Source organism: Stegodyphus dumicola, chromosome 4 (assembly GCF_044657685.1).
Source record: "Stegodyphus dumicola isolate Sdum_Otavi_A_Nest chromosome 4, ASM4465768v1".
NCBI lineage: Eukaryota > Metazoa > Arthropoda > Arachnida > Araneae > Eresidae > Stegodyphus > Stegodyphus dumicola.
In genome coordinates, this window is record NC_140771.1 from 75,294,720 (window position 1) to 75,314,746 (window position 20,027).

Sequence of the window (20,027 nt, forward strand, 5' to 3'; positions counted from 1 at the left end):
TACTATGAAATTTTATTAGATTTTGATTTAAATAGGGCTTTTTTAACAAATATTGTTAAAAAATAAAATTTAATAGTGGTCATGTAAATCCATAATGATTATCAAAATACCTAATGTAATTATTTATAACTAACTGCTTACACTTAAAATTTATCTCTACATATTAAAGCGAGTTATTGCCTTTCATTAATACTCACTGTGGTCAGAAGATAAATTATAAAAATGTAAAAATTCAAGTAAAACATATTCTATGCATCTACTTAAAATAATACAAAACAACTTATCACCTCTGGTGCTTTAATGGCTTATTGGAACCTTAAAGTATATTAACTGGGTTACAACCCCTGGAACTGTACATGAAGCTGCGACACTAACTGCATGAAACAGAACCTGACTAACTTTCAACACTTGCCACCCTTACCTGCATCAGGCCTTTCAGGTTCCTTCTAATCAGCAGGTCTCTCTCTAGACAAGCAGCAGCGGTGACAACATTCAGTCTTTTGGTTATGAATCATGCTGATTATGATCTTACTTCTCATTTTAACCTATGCAGTTTGTCATAAAATCTACCTGCTATTTACTAAACCTCTAGACTGACCAAGTATGTGACAAAATGAGACGTAACAAAAATCAACATAATACAACTTTTAGTAAAACGTAAATGTCACTTATCTTCTTTCGGATATTACCAAGCAATTATAAGTGTAAAATATTTAACTCTACTTAATAAATTGCATAAAGTTTATTTTATTCTCAAACTTATTAACAATTATGTTAATTAATTCATGTTTAGCAATAATGCGTACTACTTAGGGATCTATTTTATTTTTAGGATGGTATTGCAAAAGTGAAACTCAGGCATAGATAATATTTTTAATTGAATTTATTCAGTTCCCATTTGCTCATAGGTCCTTAAAAGTACTTAATTTCCGTGTGCAGAAATGTGTACAAAACCTGATGAATGTTTCTGATCTGATTCCATAAATGAGTGGTTTTGTCCGCCTCTAATGAAAAGTGGAGAAGTAATGATGTTTTGACAAGGTAAACATTTGAACCCAGGAAAGTCTCCATGCAACAACATGGTCGATTGCAAAACTTAATTGACTAAGAATAATTATGCATATTCTGTAATTTATCTGTAAGTAATCTGTATTAAATCTTTGTAATACTTATCATGTGTTTGTACAGTTGCTGTGTGTAGAACTTCATTTAAATGTTTAATTCTTATAATAGGGTAAATTATATTAAAAAGATTGTTTGTGCTCTCATAATAAATGTGATAATCCAACATACTTGGAATTATTGAAATCCCGAGCTAACTGGATCATCGAAGTTATGTGTGAGAGGATTTTCAGCATTATAATAGGAAACTTTGTTCATTTGCAAATTCTGAAATTTTTTAAATGTTGTAATGTAAATAGAAATTTCAGTTGTCATATTAAATGCTATGTTTTTATTAACATTTAATATAGGTTTAAGAATCCATTGCAAATCAATGCTGTGAAAAGTTCATGGATTTTTATCTGGAACGGAGAAATTTCTATTTCCTTAAAGAACATTCTGCAGTTAATTTCATAATCTTCTTTCTGTACTTGTGTAATACTGCCAGTCGAAATGCAGTGAAACTTGTATTGATCTAATTAAAAACTAATTATTACCTTTGAATGGAATAGCTCAGTAATTAAGAGAAGGATAAATTTGATCAAATTCATTAAAATTATAATTGACTAATTTGACAAATGTGGACTTAGTTTGCCCCCCCTTTTTTTTCCTGAAAATAAAATGAAATAAAAATGTTATTAACAGATGATAATTTTCCCCCCATTTAAACAAATATTCCAAAAAATATGTTTAAAATAAGCAAACAAAAATCTTTTATTAATCTTAAAATATTAATATTGCAATTTTTGGATCATTAATCTTAAGAAGTTACAACAATATGAATCAAAATATTATGAATAATCGTTTTATTGATTTGTCAAAATTAGATTGTACATTAGATTATAGAAATTCCTTTCTTGCTGAATCATTTCTGCTATAAAAAACATTTAGCATTTTATTACATCTTGGAGGTACAAGAATATCAACAAGAGTAAAATGTAGAATGTGAAATTATGTTTAATATGATGCTTTGTGAAGCAGCATTTGCATATGCACCAATAATAATATGATTTTTTTGTGTGGTTTATGTTGGTTAGCTTTATAATCATTCATTGTGTGTGTGTTTTCCCTCATTTATTACTAAGATTGGACATAAAAAGGTGAAAAATTCTAGTGAATTTGTAATTTTCTTTTCCCCCAATTGTTTGTTCTAGGCATCAACTCACTGTTAACCCCTTCGAGCGAAAACGCGCGCTTATCGCGGAGGCCGGCAGTGTCTTCCGCGAGCGTCTCTCCAGGGCCGGGGGCTTTTTTGCTACTAAGCCTAAATCCATGAAATCTCCGAAGTATCAACACATTGTTTAATAATGCTCTATAGAGTATTTAAACGGCTTATGCTTTATAGATATTTTTATATATATACTTTAATTACCTTATTTCATGTTTAAATGCATATTTTACACATTTTATTTTAATTACTCACCATTTTATGACTTTTAACATTATGCATCTGAAAACTAAATATATTACTTAAAATTCTCTTTTCGTATGAAAAATTTTAAAACAGGGATCTACACACAGTCCTACGTTACATTCCTTGAACTCGTAATAACTCATTTGCCGTTTTGGAGGATTTTTCCGGGAATGTGAACAAACGAAGCATCGTCATCTCATTTTCTTATCAGTCTCTTCTGAACAAAGTTTTGGAAAATGTCTTTCAGTTAATCTTTCAGAATCAGTATTATAATATAAGAATTTCAGAATCAATATCTGAAATATTTTGCATCATTTCTGCTATTTCATGCTCTGTTAAACATTTTCGACGCTTCGACATTGAAACGGTAAAAATAGAAAGACTTCACGTCTAACAAGATCTAATTATTTTCTAAAAACTGAACTGTAAATCGAAATACTCAACGCTTTAGCGCATATAAAACTTCTACTTACAATAAACAACTACCACGTGCGAATAAAGTGCGATTTAAAGAGACGTCATAAATCACGCCATTCAGAAACATTTAGTTCCCCATTTGTTTATATAATCAAAAACACGTGTATGTGAGTCATGCTTCTCTCATTTCGAATAGAAGGTCTAATGTATATGTATCTGAAACCATATGGACATACAGTGCCATCTTGTGGCAGAAATTATAGTTTGAAAAACGTTCCAAGGCACTGGCACAAATACGTGACAGTCGGCAGTAAACGCAACAATGCTCTGGCACGTCTGCGTGTTGGCCAGTAGATAAGTGTATTCGTTGCTGGCACGTATATGTGACAGTCGGTGCGAAGGGGTTAAGGCAGGATTTAAACCCAAGCCCTTTAACAGAGCAGTCAGAGTCACTAACCTATCTGGACCATTATTTTTGTAAATGTCTTTGTGTATTCTTTTACACTGCTATGTGTGTTATTTATTTATTTTATTTCCTCTCCTTTTCACCATTTTGTTATGCATATGTGTGTAATAACTGAAAGTCCCTCCTTCCCGGCTGGGGAAGAGGAAAGGATAAAAAGGGGGAGGATAGTAGTTATTTTTGTATTAACAAAATGTAATATGGAAGAACTTGGCAAAAAAAATTTATTTCTTTTTATTATACTTTTTGAGACTTTTTTTTTTTTTTTTTTTTTTGTTGTTGTTGTTGTTTTTTAATGCAACTTCTAAAAAAATCTGCTAATATTTTTTATACTTTGTATTGCTATTTTGTAAAATAAAAGTGTTCATTATTAAAAAGTAACTCTGACTTGATGATTTTGTAAAATTATTTATTTAGTAGCATGTTAAAGATATTTATTCATTTATAGATTTAACATTTATGTATTAATTAAACATTCTAGAGTGAGCCCATCAAGGATCGTCAGCATGAACTTCAAGAGATTACAAAGTTTTGCCAAAGAAACAAAGAAGCCAAAAATTCCTTACCTCCTCAAGATGCTCAGTTATCCACCCTTTTCAATGGTATATTTTCTCATGTGCTTCCCACCTCATTGCCTGCAGAACTTCAACAGCAGAGCAGTAATAAACTGATAAATAGTAATACATCTCAGAATTCTCTAAGGGGACGTTTCCGCGTATCTGTTGTCCTTAATAACCAAGAAAATACAACTGTTGAAGTACCAAAACCTACTCCTCAGGCTGCTCGCTCCTTGTCACTGGATGCTAGTTATTTTTCTGTAGCTTCAGACTATAAATCTAGATTGTACAGTTCAAGATTTCCTGCAGCATGTACAGATGAACCACAGAAGAATAGTTCATCAGATGGCTTAGTATCAGATCGTGTGAAGTGGCTCGAAGATCTAAGTGTATCAGGAAATGTAAATACTGATAATATGAGGTCTTTTTCATCTGAGAATTCTGAACAGTCTAGCTGTGGTGTATCGAGGAACCTTGAAGCCAATCCTGATGTATTTTTGCCCAGTGTCGAAATGAAAGCCAAAGAAGTAGCTGAAAGAAAAGGCCTTAACCTTGCCCTAAATTCTAATCCTTGTGATCCACCAGAAGCAGAACAGAAAGTGAGGCGCCTGAGTTCGCCAACTATATCTTCTGCTCCTCCCCTATCCCGTAAAACTCACAGTATAAAATGCTGCAAGGAGCTTGAAGGTCTAGATCTTCGATCAACTGTTCCTTTGTCACCTACGAGACTTTGTGAAAGTTTTGGTAAGTATATATTCTGGTCATTTAATGGAAACTAAAAAAAAAAAATCAGTTACTGACGAAGCTTAATAATCCTGCTAGGCTGTGGAAATGCAGGTAAAAGCTTGCTAAGCTTTGAGAGCTACACAGCTATCTGGAAATATGAAACACAATTGTGCCCAAATATCAGCTGGTCCATTGTCACTAAAAACTTAAGAAATATCTGGTTGTAATCAAAGCTTTCCTCCAGAAAGCGTCCTTAATAAAGTTAGGGGAAAAAAACATGAACGTAATATATTAGCACGGGTAATAATCACCACCCAAATTTTCTGCCAGTGTTTTGGTAATTTTTCAAAGCTTTTGACCCAGAAACTTGGTGGCCACAAGTCCAAAAACAGATCAACCTAATTTTGAACGTCTTGTGTAGAATGAAAGATAGCACCAGCAAGATGTAGCTGCAGGTGTGAAAAAAGATAGATGTCCAAAGGAGCGATGTTGAGGCGCTATATGGTGGATGTGGCAAAAGATCCCATCCGAGTCCATACAGAGTGCAGCCAGTGAATGCAGAGACATGTGGTCTTACATTATCTTGATGTAACATTCCTTTTTGTGCCAGAATTCAGTTCAACGTTTTTCCTTGATAGCAGTGTCAACACAGACTAGCATCTCTCTGTACACCTTACTGTCTACGGTTTTACCTTTTTTGTCAACTTTTTTTTTTTTTTTTTTTTTTTTTTTTTTTTTTTTTTTTGTTGACAGTTTTACCAAATACTTTTTGTACATAATTCCATGGTAATCTCCCCAGATACAAAGCATGATCTGTTTTGTTAGTCAAATTGCACTTTGCGACGCTGCCGACAGGCTCACCGAACATAGACCAACCCCCCTTTCGGCCTTTTTTTTTTTTTTTAAGTAAATCCAGTTTTCATCACAAGTCACGATCTAGTCCAGAATTTTGTCCTTGAGTTGATATTTGAGCAGATTAGTGCATTCCCAAACACGTCTGCCCTTATCTTCTCGAGTCAGCTCATGCTGCACCCAGCGACTGAACTTGTATATCAAGTTTATGGGGTGCAACTAAAGGACATGGCACTAATGTCTAACTCCTTAGCAAACTCTCAAATGGTTGCATACTGATCTTCTTCCACAGTTTCTTGGAGTCTGGCCTCATCAACATCAGTAGACCATTGAGAATGCTCTGCTTCTTGTATTTCATAGTCCTTGTTTTCAAACTTTCAGTACTAAACCTTCATTTTGTCATATGATATACTATTAGTACCTAAAGCTGTACACATGATTTGGTGACATTCTTTAGCAGAGTTTTCACAAAGAACTGGAAGTAAATGATGATTCTAATCTGGTAGTGTGATGGTTCCATTTCAGACACTTTGTACTTAATGATACCGATATTATTTTTACAAATTTCACAAAACAGTGTTCTAAAGCATCTCTCTTTCTTTCAAATGCCAAAAATTGTTTGACAAAATATGATTAAACACGCCAACGCAAACTGTTTGTGCAGACAATATTTGTGATAATGGGAAACTTTTGTTAAAACCCGATAAAAGTTATAACAAATTGTGTATCCATTAAGAATGAGCTGTAACATTATGAAATTGCTATAAATGTGCATGCTGAATTCATACTAATGTTTCATTGCTTCTGGAAAACTTTATTGATCCATAAGACTTTTCTTAAAGTATTTACTTTTTGATTTCCTTTGTTATTTCTTGAAATTGCACCCTCTGACATAAAAGGTATGGGATTTTTTTTACTGCTATATAATTTTTGCAATTAGGGTAAAATGTGAGAATCCTTTGCTCTAGGTATTTTTGAGAGAAAGAGAAGTATACTGTTAAGTAGTGTATAGTGTTTGCATAGTATACAAAACACTTTATAAATACTTAATTAATGTTATTAATGACCGTAATTATTTTTTACCATGCCTTATTTCACATAATTTATTAAATATATTTTATTCCATTTTTATATTTTACTGAAATATCACATTATGCACTTGGTGTTCGCTAAATAAAACCATCAACTGAAAACTTCATTGGTTCCCTTTTAGCACAAGAAGCCTTTTGACAGAATGGTGGTTAGTGCAGTCTGTTCCCCTGCACAAGCAAGTTTGGCTCCAATTCCAGATTTGTGATTATAGTGTATTTCTACTGAATTATTTACAGTAACACCTTACTGAGCATGGGTGTTACATCACTAACACATTGCGCATATACCAAAATCATGTTTCACAAATTTAAGTTTGTATGGAAAAAATGGGTTAATTCTTTGATTTCTCTTTCTTCCATATCTAAAAATCTTTCATAACCTATTGCTTTTACAATTTGTGTGATTTCCTTGGCTTCATTTTCAATCGATGGAAATCTTTTTAAATTGTTGACAACTTACAGCCAGATATAATACCAGCAAGCATACATTGTTGATGAATTCACATGTTCCCATGTGAATTTAACCACTTCTAAGCAGTGTCTTAAATTGAATTGCTTCCAAAATGCCATTAATGTGTCATGCTTTTTCTTTTTAGTGTTTTTTTATTTTTATTTATTTATTTATTTTTACTTGCAGAGATGTTAACATGCCTGATATAATAGACTTTGAGTGTTTTTATGATTCTTTAATACATTGGCTCTATTAAGAAATTGATGTTTGATGGAAGGAATAAAATGTGTATGTTCAATCTCCAAATCCTAGTGATGACAAATTATCATCCGCTATCTTTTAGTTTGGGCATCACATGTCAGATCATTTGATTCATTGATGCAAGAGATGTGAAAATGTGCACTGCTCTTTCCAGGATTTGAATACCAGACCCTCCAGTACTAATTGGACATCCTGTCCAGTTACGCCATGAAAGTACGCAGTGAGGAGGGAGAAAATATAAGACGCATTGAATCTTGTGAGAATTCATATTGAGAACAATCTTTAGCAACCATCACACACTCTGGCTTGAAATACCAGTTCTGTGGGACTGCTTCAGTGCTGCCCATTATTGAAAAATTCAAATATATATGTATGTATGTGTATCCATTCTTTTGGAAAAAAAAAAAAAAATGAAGCACCACAAAGGACTTTTGCGATTATGACAAAATTTGATATGCAAAAACATCTTTCTCAAACATGCAAATGATCAAAGTTTCAAGGCAAATGAACAGGAATTGCAATCATAGTGCATTTCTAGTGCACAATTCAAAAAGTATAAAACCAGTAACAGAGGCGGAAAATTTATCTTTTTTTTTTGTTGCTGCCATTGTAATTCCATAAAGAAGCAACTAAAGATGCCATTACGATGATATCGAAGACCTTACAGACAACTAACCAATTTCAAACGTTGTAGCGTTGCGTGAAGCTGGGTGGTCATACCGAGCAATAAGCTGCCACCTGCAGCATACAGACACTGCTGTGCAAAGATGTTGGCAGCAACGATTGCTACAAGGAAATTGCTGACGAAATGAAGGCTCTTGAAGGCCAAGGAGCACAAATGTGAGGCAAGATAGGATGATTGTTTGCCAGGCCTGAACCACCCCAATGGTATCATTGTCGACTATTCAACACACTACAGCCACTTCTGTACCTCCCGTGGTACCATCCACCATCTCACGGCACTTGTCTTAGGCGGGGTTACGCTCACAGAGGCCATTTAGATGTTTGCCTTTGACTCCACAACATAGGTGGAATCATCTGGAGTGGTGACGCAGCTGATCATCATGGCTGCCATCATATAGAGTTCACCGATGAATCCCGCTTCACTCTTGAAGCAGATGACCACTGTGTTCGTGTCCGGAGAGAACGGGACCAGCAGTCCAAATCAGCCTTTGTGTTACAAAGGCATACAGCCATAACCCCTGCTGTGATGGTGTGGGGCACTATTTCTTATGACAGCAGGTCATCTTTAGTCATCCTGCATACATCTGTAACAGCTCAATGATATGATGATACCATCCTGCGGCCAGTCGCATTACTGAAGGGCCATTTTCAAACAAGATAATACCAGGCCACATACTGCTCGCATATCTCTGGACTGTCTTCATGCGGTTGATACTCTTCCTTGGCCAGCAAGGTCACCAGACCTTTCACCATTCGAGCATGTCTGAGACATGGTAGGCACCACAAAATATCGCAGATCTGGAGTGACAGCTGATGACTGCCTGGCAGAATGTGTCGCAGGATGACATTAGGAACCTCTACCACTCCTTGCTTTGACGAATTCAAGCATGTATTGCTGCCAGGGGCGATTCGACCAACTACTAATTTGAACACTAAGTGGGTGATTGTGAGCCGTGAACAGGCACTATCACCTTGATTTTCTAATCATTTTATTATCTGTGTATGAATTATACATATATTCAATTTCATCAAAAACAACCACTTCCTTCATGGTGCTTTGGTTTTATTTTGCAAAAGAGTGTATATATAGAGAGAGAGAGATTCAAGATATATATACATGTCATGATTTGGAATGCACAGTCGAACACTGAAATTCTTAATAGCTTTCAATATCTGTCATGGCTTTGGTTAAGATAACAGTTCAAGTGAATTTAATTGTAAGGCATACAGATGGAGATAACGACTTGGATTTCAATAAGTCACCAGTCTTTATTCTCACACATATCCATTTAATATGGCATACACTTCTAATAAATAATAACACTTACCATAATTAAATATTATTATTATTCACTTATAATAACACCTATCATAATTAAATATGATAAATTTTTATGCACATTGTTTTTTAACAAGAAATGATGTAGGCAGTTGAGAAACAAAGCGGTGTAAGGATGACAGAGCAGTACTTGGAGAAAGGAATGGAAGAATGACGCAATTAGCTTGCCAGCGATATTTATACTAAACTGAGGTATAAGTAGAGCTAATCTATGATTGGTTAATTTAAGGCTGTATATAATGTAGAACATTCTCGAATTTGGGAGAACAGATGAATTTAGGGGAAGATCACCAAATCTAGAATGTTAATTTTGAGGTTTTTAAAGCAGCTATCATATTTTCTTATATCTTACATACATACATATATATAACATATCTTTATCTGAAAATTGCATTGTACTTCTATAATTATCAAATTTACATTTTTTCTGTTATTTTTGTATCATTCAATGCATCTTTAGTGTATAGTGATACAGTCAAAAGTCGTTAATCGGGACTTCGGCGATTCCGGATTATTGATTTTTCCGGATTATAGATCATCAGTTTAAATCTGGTAAGATGGCATGCAGAAATTATAAAATTAAATATATGAAACCGTAATTTATGAAATAAAGAACAATTATGATCTAAAGGGTATCAAAATTTTCAAAAAAAAAGCTTAATATTTATTTGTTTACTTTATTAAACATTTCTTTCAATGTAAGTTGTTTAAGTTCCTTCGTTTTATGTGATAATACTTTCTCTTTAATTCTATAAACAGACATAATTTCTTCTTCAATTACAAAGTTCCGCTGTTGAAGTCCTATAATTGCTGTGTCGAGAATACAACTAATTTGTCAATCGAAATTTTTCCGTTTTCAATAACCTCTGTGCCACTTTCTTCGCTATTGGAAGGGAATTATAATAATGAGGAATTTGATTTAAATCATATCAAAGAGAGTACATCGAGATGAAATACTACATTTAGTAAGGAGTTATAAACCAAATAAAATAAAAACATCTGCCCTGAAGGTAAGGATAAGGCTGACAGATCAACTTCCAATTCATTGCGATTCAATTGAATTTGAAGATCAACTTCCAATTCAATTGTTTCCCCCCTTCCGCCGCAGAGCAGCGTGAAATTGATAAACAGATTTCAGTATGGTTAGATAAACAAAGGATTATGCCTTTATCCATTTTTTGCAGCAATTCCACTTTTTCTTTAATGGACTTCGAAACATACTTTCGCTTTGTAGATCCTTTACATATTAGTAAATATATATCGGAAATTCTATTTGACATAATCAGAAGTTCAAGCTTACTTTTATAAAATTGCTCTAACAGTCTGCAAAAAATAATAAGCCGGATCCAATTAGAAGATTAAGGAACAACGCAATCAGTAACATTAACTGAATTAGATAATTTTAGCTTAGCTTATACCGTCTGTTATACATTAAACGCGCATCCGTAAACGTATTATGTGCATGCGCACATGCATATTCGTAGCCGTAAAGGTCGTACGTCAAGGCGACGCATGCGCAGAAAGTTTGTAGCTTTGAGGTCCGGATTATGGGTGTCCGAATTAACGACTTTTGACTGTACTTGGAAATATTTTAGGTTGGTACCGAGGTATGAACTTTTTTAATGGTTGTTAAGGAATAAATTTATAGCTTTTTAAGTCAGCTTATGGAGTGATTTTTCTTTGAAAACCATATTATAACTATCTTGCCTGTATTTAATGGTTGCTTATAAGTGATGGTCATCATGAGAGAGTTCACTGTTTACCTGTACCCATGCATAATGTCTGGTGTTGAATTTTTAATTGTGACCATACTTCTGTTTTGCCTCTGTCTCAGTCCTATTAATGTAAATTCATTTTTTTTTTTTCCATATGTAGATTTTCCTGAGCCTGACACCGAGGTTCCTTTGAATACACAAATGAACCTGAAATCCTCACATACAGTCTATATGGTCCACTAGATACACAGAATTATTTCTTGAAACAAATACTTTATGAAGCTGTTACAGTTTGAGATATTTATGTGAAAGTTTCAAAACTTTTTAAGAGTGTATATCTTAAATGTGCTGTTGTATTTCTTCTTTTTCTTGTATATTTCTTTACTTTTTTTTTTCAGCTAAGCAAAAGTTTTGCACAGTATCCAGTTCAAGTGAATTTAATTCTTTGCAATCTCATTTTTAAATTATAATAAATGTGTAATGATTCTTAGTAATTAAGTTATTAATAACTTCTGACAAACTTTGAATTATCAAAATTATTTTCTGTTAATATTTTATTATCATGAAACAAAGCACTTTTGTTTGCTCTTTCAATTAAATCCTGTAGTGCATTAAAAAAAAATGTGTTGTTATCAAAGAATGGATTTTGGGTATTGGTAATACTTAAGAGATTTATTTTTTACTATTCTGATGTGGAACAAAATTTATCTGCTAGAAAAATTTTCTTTAAAAATGCATAATTTATCATTTGCCTTAACCATATCCATAGGTTGAGGTTGTGACACCGAAAAACGAAGTATATAAATATTTTAGTTGTAATTTGTAGAAGTTTGGGATATTACCTTTTTTAATTTTGTTCTGCAGTATAAAATTCTGTATTAGAACACCTGAAAGAGCTTTAATATGCAATAACCTCTTTGGTACATTTCCCAGCATATTTTTATGGGAGGGATTTGCTGGTTCTTATCTTAAAGCATATGCATTCTTATGTTTTGTACAGTATTTTAAATTGTGAAACTTCATTTGGTTTAGGCCTAACCGCACAATGTTGTCAGATATCATATTTTAATAGAGTAATATTAATTACATAGCTGGTTATTTAGAATTTAGTAAATTGCAGTGTACTGCACAAAATTAATCTTTAATTGTGCTGCATCATTTTTGATGAGAAAGTAATTCTATTTTTCTTTCAGGTGTAAATTCAGTAAGCATTGGGGGTTCTTGTATTTTTTTAGAAATTTCACAGTTTAAAATATTTTTTCATGAGAATTTTGTGGGCATGTTTTTATACCTTCAGCAAGAAAGAAATAATTCATTTTCAATAATTATGTTTAATATGTGTTTGAAATTTGAAATTAAAGTTATTGTGAATTTACTTTGAAAGTAATTTAGCAATATCTTGTCTAAAGGCATTATTTTGGGTTAAAAAGTTCTATGATTGCTTTCTAATGTAGCTTAACCTGTTTGAAGTCAGTGTGTTGCTAGATGACTGCCATTAGCTAAATATCATATTTCTGTTAATGTAGAAATGAAGCTTGGAGAAAGAGAATGCATATTTTGAGTGGTATATTTTTAATCAGATGCTGTATAAATTATTGGGATGAAAACAATTATTGCATTAAACAGAATTCAGAAAATATCTTTATAAATTTATTACAAAAATATAAATTTATTACAAAAATTATTATTTTTAGTGTTTCAAATAAAATATTTACTTTGTAAATACCAAAAGTATGGAACTATACACTAGGTTTGAAAATATAATTCTAACCCTTTAAAAGCAATAGTATTTGCAATCTAAAATCCTGATAATATTATTTGGGGTTTAAATTATAAACCTGCTTCAATTTTACATTTTTTTACATGACTGTTGTGTGGTTCCTTACTGATAATATAGGTTTCTTTGAAGTGCATAGTGTGTTTCCATTATATGTATGAAAAAAGGATGTTAAATGGATTATTGGTTTTAAATGGGTTAAACTAAGATTTTCTTTAGCAAATATAAAAGAACACATTTGTTTTGTGCTTTACTTATATATATAACTTAGGTATCCTAATTAGTGTATGATAATCATGATTTAATTCATCATAAAGCACAGAATTAGCTTATTTGTCCATTTAGGATATTTGTGGTGTATTTCCCGGTGAAATTTTCATGGTTTTCTCATGGCAGTTAAATTATAGCTCTTGTAGTACAGGTACCTTATTGTTAAGTGTTCACGAAGGATAACATGTTCCCTTTACATTCCAGTTTTTCTAAAGCATGTTACTGAAAACCTTATTGTAATTTTAATAAAAAAATATTTTATCCAATGCTGCTCACTTCTAAAGAGTATTTCTCTTAAGATGCGAAATACCTCTCCCTTAAATTAATTTACCTGTCACTCATTTGCACTGTTTTGCTGTTATGATATTTGTTTTAATGAATTCATTAACAATTTTATTATCTAGTCCAATAATTGAGGGTATGAAGAACTTTTTTTAATTAAAATCATGAGTACAGTGCCGTGTTTTTAAATGGCTCGGAGGTCAATATTTTTTAAAGCAATTTCTTTGTATGGAATTGTGAGTTACTACTTTCCTATGTCTAGTCTTATTGTGTGTAATAAGATTCAAAAAACATTGAGTCTTATGCATTCTTTAGGGTTCCTTCTTTTAGAAATGGGTATTTCCTCTAATGCTTTTATATGATTCTTTGGAGTTAAGTTAGTGCGATAAACTTAAGTGCAGAGATGACAGATTTAAGAATTGTTTGTAAATATTTATTTTTTCATATAATTTTTATTTTCCAAAAGTAATTTTGTAATTGTGTATTTTGATATTATATATGTTTTAAAACATGACGGTGCTGTGTATGACATTTTATTGGTTGTATAAATCTGTTGAATCTGCAAAATCAAATGTGATATGTGTAGGAATTTTTTGTTTCCAAAACTGAATTGAAAAAGGGAATTTATCAATCAGTAAATAAATATAATTGCTCATATAATAAAATAAGAATAGTTTGAAACTGAAATTTTTCATTGAAATTGTTAATCATTGTTTGCATTTAAATTTTCAGTTTTCAAAAACAACTAAGTTCCAAATTATTTTTTATACTTACATACTTACCTTTGTTACTGAAAAGGTGAATTAAAATTTCTTAATTTTTGCCTCGCAGATTAATAATATTTTATTAATTGCTTATAATTCATTATGGAATTTTCTGTTGTAATTAAGGATCAGAAAGGTCTGTGAAGGTTAGGCAGCCATATTTTTGGTGCTGCAGTGTGTGGTTGATGTACTCATGAATTAAACTTTTGATGTCATATTTACTCCTGTTCTACTTGTTAGAATTATTTTTCATTAAATATATATTAATTAAACTTGTATAAAATTTTAAAGAATGTTCAAAAGCATATTTTTCATAAATTAAAAGCTATATAGCATATAATCTTTCAATGTCTGTGTGTTGTCATAGCATTGTCAATGAATATATCTGGCTCTCCCACCCCCCCAAAAAAAAGGAGAAGTTAATTGCAATCTATTTTACTCCCTTTCTCTTTGCATATCATATTCTTTATAACTTTTATTTCTTTATCTTCTGTTTCATAGCTATTTCAAAATTCTAACTACATTACCCAGCTTTTTATTTGAATCTCTTTCACTGTTAGAATCTTGTTACAAAGATTATGAGTACACTGCATTAGTGTATCAAAGTGCCTAAGAAAGTCAGAGTTAAAATAATACTTTCTCTGCAATGTATGTTTGTTTGATATTTTCCATTATAGGACTTCATGCACCAAATAGTTTTCTTTAGAAGGAATATATGCACCAATTTGATACTTCCAGCGAGAGAACATACTTTTATCATTAATTCATTTTATCTGTGGTAAAATTTTTCTTAACATAACAAATATCTTAGGTTAGTTATTTAAAAAAAAAACCAAGATCTAAATGCAGTGATTCATTTTAAAATCTTGCTATTGGCAATATTCAGTTTGAAAACAAGAATAATGTGGAACAATCCATTTAATTTAATGGTAGTTGGTGGACATCATTGGCTTATATATATTGTTCTGCAGAAAACTGTTTGGCTCGCATTGCTTTATAATGGAAAAGATCCTATTTGTCTTTTGCTTTTTGTTTTGCAATATTTAAAAAATATTTCAGTAATGAATTAATATCCACTGTAAATTTAAAGCAATGCTAAATTTTCATTTTCTGTAACATTATGGCTTGATCTAATATGAAATCATGATGAACAATGCTGCAGTGGCTGAAAGTAGACGTGCAGTGGCAAAACTTTTAATTTATTTATTTCGGTTATCTGAACTGGAAAGGAAATTTTAAATCTGTGTGTGTTTTCCAGCAGTTCACTTATTTCCTTGGCCTATTGTTCGCAGATAAGTAAAAAATTCTTAAAAGTTGGCAGTTATAGAATTGCTAAGCTATTCACTGATCTATGTTTTCACAGACGTATAAATTTCTAGGTTAAACTGAGGTTTCTTTTTGAGAATAGATTTCATCTTGTAAGTTGAGAATCAGAAAAGTCCATACAAAGTGAATACCAACTTCTAGGTAAAAAAAACTTTGTGTTTATTAAATTTTATTCACTATAAAAGACATTCAAGACAAGCATTTGTACTTTCATAGTTTAATCCTAAAACCTATATTTTAATAATTCTGTAAATGTGGTTAAAACGAAGCTGTTTTTCTTATTAATAAACATTATTTAGAACACAATTATACAGATAAGCAATAAGTTATATTTATGTAAAAATTATGGTACTTATAAATCATTGCAATCACCTTGGCACAGATTATTAATTTTTTGCAGACGGGAAAAAATAATGCTAAAGTTATCATTTGATACAATTACAAAAATTTACTTATTACATACATATTTTATATGTTAAATATATATCTATCATGAAAATCAATCAGTAAACTAACAATGTAATTTTTATTTCTTTTCTTAAGATGAAAATTTTATGGTGATCGCTCTACGAACAGATTCAAAAAACAGTTGTCTAGTGATTTTGAGGCACAGTATTATATTCCTGCAAAAATTTCACCCCAGTTTCTTTCAATCCTGGTAAACTCCACAAGTGCATGTATTAAAATTGAATTATAGGCAAAAAAATATTACAATTTGCTTTTAAAAACTGTTTGGAATGGAACAAGAACACATACAAAAGTGCTGTGTTCTTTTTGCTATGTTTAAAATGTACATGAGGATGCTACTTGACTGAAGAAGTGTCACAAGCATGTTTGGCTGAATTCGGCACATTCTGAAAATTTGGTGATTTCTACGAAGGTGATTGCCCTTAAATGTGAGTACCAAAATTTTTCATGTCAAATGCATGTATTCTTATTATTACAGTGTTTATTTTTGTGAACTGAATAAAATTTCTGGTCCTTACTCTTTTGTTAAAAAATGTACACTTTTAAACTTTCATGTTGTATTTAAATGTATGTAGTAACTAACTGTATGAATATTTAAGCATTGTTTGTAGAAATAGATTCTTATGATTTGGAATGAACAGGTAGTAAACACATAAAAGATTAAATTCAGGTTATTTCTTTCTCCTCCCTCCTGAAGATCTTTTTACGTTGATCTTTGTTAATTTAAGGTTATGTTTGGCTTAAGTGCCAAGTTCCTGATGCTTTGTGATAATATTTTTTAATGTATTTTCATGTTTATCATTTGTTTTGAACTTCTGTAAGGTGCAGTGGTGCCAAATCTACATATACCATCAAAGCCTCCATTTATTGAGTCAAAGTTTATTCTGCTAAAGAATATGTAATGTGTTGCTTAAGAATATTTTAGGATTTACTTATAAAATCGAAAGTAATTTCTGAACTGATAACTTAGTTTGTTCATGCAAACACTGTATTGTGCACTTAAGTTATTTGGTTTTTGCTCTTTCGGATATGATTTTAAAGTTATATTTCTCCATAAACGAACTTAATATACAGTTAAATTAGATATTTTATCAAATATGATGTCATAAAAACTAAGAGTTTCATAGAAGTACATAAAACTTATTAAAAAGGCTTTAAGAAAGATTTGATATTGAAATAAAGTCTGACAGAGATGCATAGAATTATGCCAAATGTATAAAAGAGGCTTAAAGAAGCATTTTAAAGAAAGCAAAATGCTTTATCTAGTCCCTAAGTCACTGTACTTAGAATTTGTTCAAGTAAACTATTTGTGAAAAAGCTCAATATAAAGAAATATAACTTATTTGGTTATCATAGGTGTAGTCCTATCATATTTCATTTTTTAATATATGAGATTTAATTCTACAGTGGGAGGTACATATCTTTTTATTAGGTGTTAAGATTAGGCACTTTAAATCACAGTCGTTGCTGGACAAGATGTAGTATTTTCTACTGAAGATTTTTTGGAACAGTGAAGAATGCAAGTATTTGCAGTGCTAAAGTTTTTATTTTTGTTCCTGTTGTTGGTGGCATTACAAATTTTGTTTGCTGTTGATACATATTTAAGACTACTTGATTGTTGCACTTTTTGTTTTAAAACTATTCATTATGTGTATATCTGTATCTAGTGTGATAAATATTGAAATAAAATTTATTGTAGTGTGACGTTTGTTTAATTAATTTTTGTGTGGTTATGTATTAAGAATTTTTGTGAATTTCATGCCACTTACGTTATGTAACAGTATAAGGCCTTCAGAAAAAAAAAGACTGATATAAAAACTGTTGTATTATTCAAAAATTTTTCATTATGTTGAAGTGAAGCATGTATTAAAATATTAAATAACTGAAGTTTTTCTAACTTTAAAAGGTCCTAATACATGCTCCATTAGTTTCATGTCTAGCTCCTGAAACAGTATCCAGTTGAAGAGAGATTAAAAAAAAAAAAAAAACACAATGAAGTAAAATTTTAAAAATTACCCAAAATAGCAGCCTTGTGTTTGGTGTAGATTTTAATTGAAACTCTATCGATTTCGAAGGTGAGCAGGTACAGATCACTCTTTGTTAGGAGCAAAAAATTCTGCCTTATTCTTATTATTTTGCTCTGGATGAAGAGGACTGTACCTCTTTACCCTCAAAATCGATAGAGCAAGATTAAAATTTACACCAAATACACGGTTATTGTTTTGACTAATTTTAAGTATCTGATCTGTTACCAAGTCTGCTGAATAATATGTAGAGTAAACATAGTGATGCTTATTATTATATCTAATAACTTTCACGATGTTAACAATAACTATTACATTATCTGTGATTCCCAGTGACTGGATTGGAATGAGAATGAATGCACCTCTCACATTGTGGGCACTGCATAATTTCTCACTTGTCACAGGCAGATAATAATGAGGAGGTTACTTATGCTGTATGAAAATGTCCTGATTCTCAGCATTTCTCTGTCTTCACTTTATGAGATAATATTAAGGTTGCAGTATGGCCCTCCACCATAACCAAATTCAAGGGATGGAAGTTTGGTTAGCTATATCTGATCTTATAAGAAAGAAAGGGATAATCCAATTAAATAGTGTATAAAAAATTAATTGATGAATTACAAAAAAAAAAAGGAGGACTGATTATCATTATCACATCTCACAAAAGAAGTGAGTAATAATTCTAATAAGAAAAAAATCGCATTAATTGTTAAATGCAATTAATATGTATTTTTTACTCACATTATTTTTCAATTACCTTGTATAAAAATGAACGAATTGCATCGGAAAACAGTATAGATAAACTGCAAAAACAGCTAAGTGCATAATTTATTCTGAGTTAAATAGTTTTTTTTTATAATACTAGTTTGCACAAAAAATTGAGCAAACTGCCATTTAATTATAGTTCAAAGTATATTCAACATTTTACAATAAAATTAATAAATATGATTAGCTGAATATTTTATTTCTGTCAGATTGCATAAAAACTTTAGCATTCTGTTTCAAATGAGCATTCTGCGGAAGAGAGAGTGAGCTACTTTTTCCACCTATAGAGGATAGTTATTCTAGTTAAAATATGCCAAAACATACAAGAGCTATATATCTGGAAGGAAAAAAAAAAAAAAAAAGAGGATGCCTTTGTGGAGGCTTTTTTTAATGCCTTATACGAGATGGCATGATTCTACCAGTATTAGTTATCTAGTCCTCTGTCTGTTCTGAGATTTTGCTAAGAAAGCTCAAATTTCTCAAAACTACCGTGAGAAAGAATTATTTTCTTGATTTTAATGTTAAAATGGTCCTTGTACTTTGTAACTGGATTTTTGTACTTATGGTCCTTGTACTTTGTAACTGGATTTTTGTACTTTTAATATATTACTTTAATTTTCAGGACATATTTATATATACATTCTAACATATATCCCCCTCAAACACCACCACCACCACCACTCTAAGCCGTATATATAGAAGTATCTAAAAAAGAGTGAACCCATATGTAGGAAGTTTAATTCTGAAAATTGTGTTTTAAAATAACTTAAATGTAAATTGTTAAAAATGTTTTACAGGGAATTGAATTAAATCATGAATAACAAAATTTCAAACTTTGAAAAAGAAATAAAATTAAAAGCAAGTAATTATCATTATTGACCGGAAATTAGTTGACTTTTCAAGGGGAACAAACCAACTCCCATTCAGTGAACAATAATTAATAAATATGAAGGTGTTTCGTCTTTTACTCAAGTAATAATTGTTATGCCAAATTGGCAAATTAATTTAGACCAAATAGTTCCGTGAACACAGTTTTCGGAATTTTAAACTTCCTACATATGGGTTCACTCTTTTTAGATACTTCTACCAAATTTATATTAGGAGATAATATAATAAATATTTCTTTAGTAAATAAATTATTATCTTACTTTGCAGCTATTGTGCAAGTATTAGAAAAACTTGTTTTCGAACAAAGTGAAGTTAAGATCATACAACATTAT

At 31.3% G+C, this 20,027-nt stretch overlaps 1 protein-coding gene across 1 annotated transcript in view; it reads left to right on the forward strand.

Moving 5' to 3' along the window:
* Positions 1-17,722, forward strand: part of LOC118204866 (uncharacterized) — a 149,173-nt gene extending 131,451 nt beyond the window's left edge. The window contains exons 11-12 of the mRNA XM_085815097.1: positions 3,937-4,756; positions 11,292-17,722. Coding sequence (XP_085671223.1) covers positions 3,937-4,756; positions 11,292-11,374 — 903 coding nt within the window. The 3' untranslated portion in view covers positions 11,375-17,722. The remainder of the gene's footprint in view (positions 1-3,936; positions 4,757-11,291) is intronic.
* Positions 17,723-20,027: the final 2,305 nt, after the last annotated feature.